The sequence below is a fragment of the Triticum aestivum genome, chromosome 5D (genome assembly GCF_018294505.1).
Source record: "Triticum aestivum cultivar Chinese Spring chromosome 5D, IWGSC CS RefSeq v2.1, whole genome shotgun sequence".
Classification (NCBI taxonomy): Eukaryota; Viridiplantae; Streptophyta; class Magnoliopsida; order Poales; family Poaceae; genus Triticum; species Triticum aestivum.
Window position 1 is genome coordinate 465,355,932 of NC_057808.1, and position 4,776 is coordinate 465,360,707.

General features: G+C 44.0%; 1 protein-coding gene across 1 annotated transcript; it reads right to left on the reverse strand.

The window, feature by feature from the left end:
- Window positions 1–231: 231 nt before the first annotated feature.
- LOC123122806 (tRNA (guanine-N(7)-)-methyltransferase non-catalytic subunit wdr4) lies at window positions 232–4,540 on the reverse strand. The gene is made up of 10 exons (XM_044543149.1): window positions 4,242–4,540; window positions 3,713–3,877; window positions 3,239–3,419; window positions 2,988–3,044; window positions 2,834–2,904; window positions 2,584–2,659; window positions 2,430–2,489; window positions 2,240–2,337; window positions 2,100–2,160; window positions 232–800 (listed from the first exon to the last, which is right to left on the reverse strand). Exons 1-10 carry the CDS (start codon window positions 4,373–4,375, stop codon window positions 417–419), a joined length of 1,287 nt encoding a protein of 428 aa, XP_044399084.1. The 5' UTR covers window positions 4,376–4,540; the 3' UTR covers window positions 232–416.
- Window positions 4,541–4,776: the final 236 nt, after the last annotated feature.

Consider the following 4,776-nt stretch of genomic DNA (forward strand, 5'->3'; position numbering starts at 1 on the left):
AAGGGACGACAACGGCCGCGGCCGGGTAGGCATCCTCGCACGCCCTCCATCTGTTGAGATCGCGACGGCAAAGCAATCAGGGAGCACGCAGTTTAGAGCTGCAGGCTGCAGCAATTCCCTAAAAACGAACTCGTCTGACGGTGATTACCAGACGATAGTGATGCGTGCAGCTAACATTCCATGTCACAGCTCGTGACAATCACGGGCTGCAACTTAACAGACAATGTGCCATTTCGACCGAAACAGTTTGCGTAACCAGCCGCCCTGCCATTGGATTACAACTCGCAAGAAAAAATGGTCGCTGAGCCTGTTCTCACATTTTGTCAGTACATTTCTTTCTTGCACTCTCGGCCTCTCATGGTACAACGCGGCGGCGAGGACCCGTGATCTGGTGGTGTTTGCAGGCCAGGCAGAGCTTACTTCTTGATCTTCTTATCGTTCCTGCCCCTCTTCCGCTGCTCCCGCCTCTCCTCCGAGTAGTTCTTCTTCACCAGCATCTTGTGCATCGAGACTCTGAGGGCGGCCAGCACCGCCGCCAGCACCTCCTCCTGCTTTGAGGCGTCAAGGCTTCCCTGCAGCGCCAGCAGAAGCTTCTCGCCATGTGGTACTTCGCTGTCCTCCAGGACCGCAGGGTCGGCTGATAGATCCTTCTGGGAGCGGGGGATGATTCTGACACGGGTTAGTAACTGGGAGGCGGCCTGGTTAGGCATGTTTGATGCGCCCATGACAGTCCACAGAAGATCTGCGGATGAGCTGTAGGCTAAGCTAGTGGGAATGTAGCTCTTTTCCGTCGTAATCACCTGCAAGTGGGCACGAGGCATAAGTTATAGGTAGATGATTTGTAAACAACTCTGCAAACAAGAGATTATTAGGTTGCGAGTCAAAAAGGAAACGGGCAATGCACACAACCAAAACAACAGCTGGCCTTTGCAATAACATGATGATTTCAAGAGCTTGTTGGCACATGCAGGATGCATACACCCAGAATTACCAGTAAGCAGACTGAGGATGCAGCAAGATGGCAAGAGACATGTATTAAGCATCAAATCTTTAAATTTAACTAACTAGTAGTTACTAATTAGCAGGCCTAGTAAAGCTACTCCAAATCATTCTTTAACCAGATTAGTTAATCAGTCTTGCTAAGTCTCAGTCGACTGAGACTTCGTTAAGTCTCAGTCAATGCTATATCCGTGAGATCTCACATTAAGAATCCGTGCAAAATTTTCTTTTCAGTTTTTTCTTTTTCTCTCTTGCATGCTATGTCACTTGACTGAGACTTGGTTAAATCTCAGTCGACTGAGACCTAGCCACACCTTAGTTAAGAAACTCTATTTGTTATGTCAGGACAGCAACATACAGTCTCGTGGTCAGGTGCGGCTGAGGAACTAGCCAATAGCCATGTACAGCAACCAGCCCAACTGATAGATTGCTCATCCTTCAATTTGCTTGCTTTCTTCTGTTAGCCTTATTACCTAACCCTTTTAGTTCAAACTTTTATACAAGATTGTTAGGCCTTAGGATACGGCCTACTCAAGGGATTCGGCTGAATATTCACTCACAAACAACACTAAAGACAAAAGAAGTGCATCCTTTCAGGCTTTCAGCTGTCCCGTCCTGGGCCTCGGTACAGTAGTTACCAAAACGAGCTCCGGTTTATCACATATTAGGTAGTGCAAATGGATATTTATACCAGTTATTTTAATTGCAAAGGCATGCGCTAGGCTTCATAGCTACTCCCTCCGTTCCAAAATAGATGACCCAACTTTATACTAACTTTGTACTAAAGTTAATACAAAGTTGACTCATCTATTTTGGAACGGAGGGAGTAGTAAATTAAGTATGATCTAACCGGCACAGGCTAAACTGCTGCAAGACACCTATAACTAATATGAAAAGCTTTTCTGGAACCAAGGCCTAGCAAGTGGATAGCGCAGACACTAAGCCTTTAATAAATCAACACAGAGCCATTGATCAGCATAAGACTAACAGCAGTAGTAATGATACGAAAAATATCATTTTAAAACAAGATTCTGCTAATGCTCTTCTATCTGAATCCGTTGTGTTGAAGAACGTGAAGATTGCTTGACAAAGAGATGTACCTTCAGAAAAGACAACTTCTTCGCTACGAGATCACATGCTAAGAGCATTATGCCATTCAAACTGCAGTGTTTTAAAAGAACCCAAGTTACTGACAAACCACTTTATTAGATGTTGAATAAATGCCATCACTCAACCTTACCTTTGAATAGCTACAGCAACCAGTGAGTCATCATTTGTCAAACACAAGTCTGCAATGGCTAGATTGCTATCTTCAGTTTCATTTGGCTGTTCTCCCACCTGTAAGTAGTTTTAAGAACTAATTAGCTACAGTATAGCTTGAAATTTTGCGAACTGGCATAAAGCTTGAGACAATATTTTCCAGCTTTTACCTTGTCTTTGACTTCATATGTATCAAGGAGGCAGCCAGTTATGTAATCCCATAACCGAACCTTAAACAGATAAAAAAGGGAACAACATCACAAGAAAGCTTTGGCTAAGTTTATTCGGACAACATGCCAGATTTCAAAATGAATATGTACACACAGATGAATCACCGCCTCCCGATAATAAAAAGCTTGATCCTCCAGAATGGCTTGTGAAGGCAATGGAAGAAACGAATCTGCATGAGTAGTCACCTCAATTATGGAATACATAAACCACTATGTTAAAACATTTAGTTGTGAAACTACAACAACTGGGATAATGATTTAAAAAAAAATCATGGCTGTGTAGATATGGTAGGAACTTGAACTGTAAAAAATGAAGAAAAAGATACACTGTGAACTGAACATACTCTGTATGTCCAAGGCAAAAGCTCTGTATTTCAGGAGCCCCTTTTATGGGATTCTTTGGAAATGATGTAACCTGCAAAAACAATTACATGAGTAAGCAAATAACTCAGAACTGTCCCACCAAGGCAACTACTTTGAAGTACAGAAGTCCCATACTCGGATTTTGAAGTCCCGGTCAGCAGTGGCAATGAAGCGTCCATCCGGTGAGAATTTCTACATTATCAAATAAATTATATAAGTAAGCATGGTTATATCGACATGAACAGAAAAAATTATTGAAGTGTGACACAGTGACAATCTGACAGACTACAATAGATTTGTCAACAGGTTTACTAATTAATAGAATATGAAATGGAGGAGGCACAGATAAATCACACATGGTGCATAAGGTGAAAATTTGTCCATACCATGCTAGTAATAATACTGCAGTAGTGACCATAAAGTGAGACAGGTTTGTTATCAGATGACACCTGCCCTCCACCATGTTCCCCCACAGTAACTAACCAAATGACACCAAATTTATCTGCAAATGTCACATACAGGCCATCTTTGCTAATAGCAACTGCGCTAACCCTCTTTTCAGAAGTTCTGCAGAAGTGAAAATATTGCAAAATAAATCATATGCATGCTCAACAAATTTAGTAGTGTTAACAAGAGCACAATAATAAACATATGCACTCTTCAAATACCAAGTTCATTGCAGTTATCAACTGAATACATGCAAAATAAAAGGCTACTAAGATAAGGAGAGGGTTCTCATACAGACACACACCATATAACAGAACGACACTTTATTGACTGAATATGTGCAAAATAACAGGTCCACTATTTGGTGTCTTCATCGTGTTAGCAAGATTGAGAAAAAAAAAAGCAGCACTCACATAGTCTGGATGCAGCGCCATGAGTCAGTCTTCCAGATCTTCACAAGCTTATCATCACCGGCAGATGCGAACAAGGCACCATCAGCACTAAACGAAATTGCTCTAATAGCATCCGAATGAGAACAACCACCAGAATCATCTGACAATGAAACTGCACAGCCGCCCCTGGACGCACAAAACAAATCATCATTCGCATTGCTCATCAAGCAAATTGCATTAAAAATAAAACTTTACAATGAGAAGTATGTATGTGTATTAGACAGTACAAAACTATGCACCCGAGCTTTTACAAAATAGACAGCAGAAACGTTTTACACATCTAAAATTCAGTAGCCATTCTTCCACACATAAGACATCTGAATCCAAACTACTGTCGGTACAAGATAAGCACCTAGCTCGGCTCAAGAGCGCATTACCCCCAATCTCCACCAAAATCTAGCGGTACTGTGGTCTAAACACGAACTTCACTACACACAGGACCCCAGGTTATGCAGGAAGCCCCACCGGACGCGAAGAGATCAATCCTTACTTGAGATCGAACACGCGGAGCTCGGGCCCGACGGCGACGGCGACGGAGTTGCCGAGCGGGTGGGCGGCGACGAGCGCCGGCGCGAACTCGCCGGCGCCGCTCACCTCCGCCTCCTCCACCGCGGCGTCCTCCATGGCGGCAAGCAGCGGAGAGCGTGGATTTGCTGTCGGGTTCGAATCGAGCGCGAGGAGCGGGAGGCGGGGAGGGAGCTCGGGAGTGGGGAAATTGCTAGGGTTTATGGCCGGCTCTTCGTGGGACCCGGTGGCCAGTGTAGTTCTATTTTTCTCTTTCTGAGGGAAACGTTAGAGAGTGTGTGGATTGAAGATGTTGAACCTCGGGATGTTGATCGAGCCCAGAGCCCATAATTTACTGGGCCTCGCCAATGGCAGGCAAGGCCTAGTGGAGAATCTTGGGCATGCTTAGTTGAATGCGAGTTGGCGGATCCTATTTAGCGCTGCAGGCGCCGGATACTAGTATTTTTGCAAACAGGCATTTGAACGAAATCATTAATTGAGGAGTACTCATTGGAAAGATC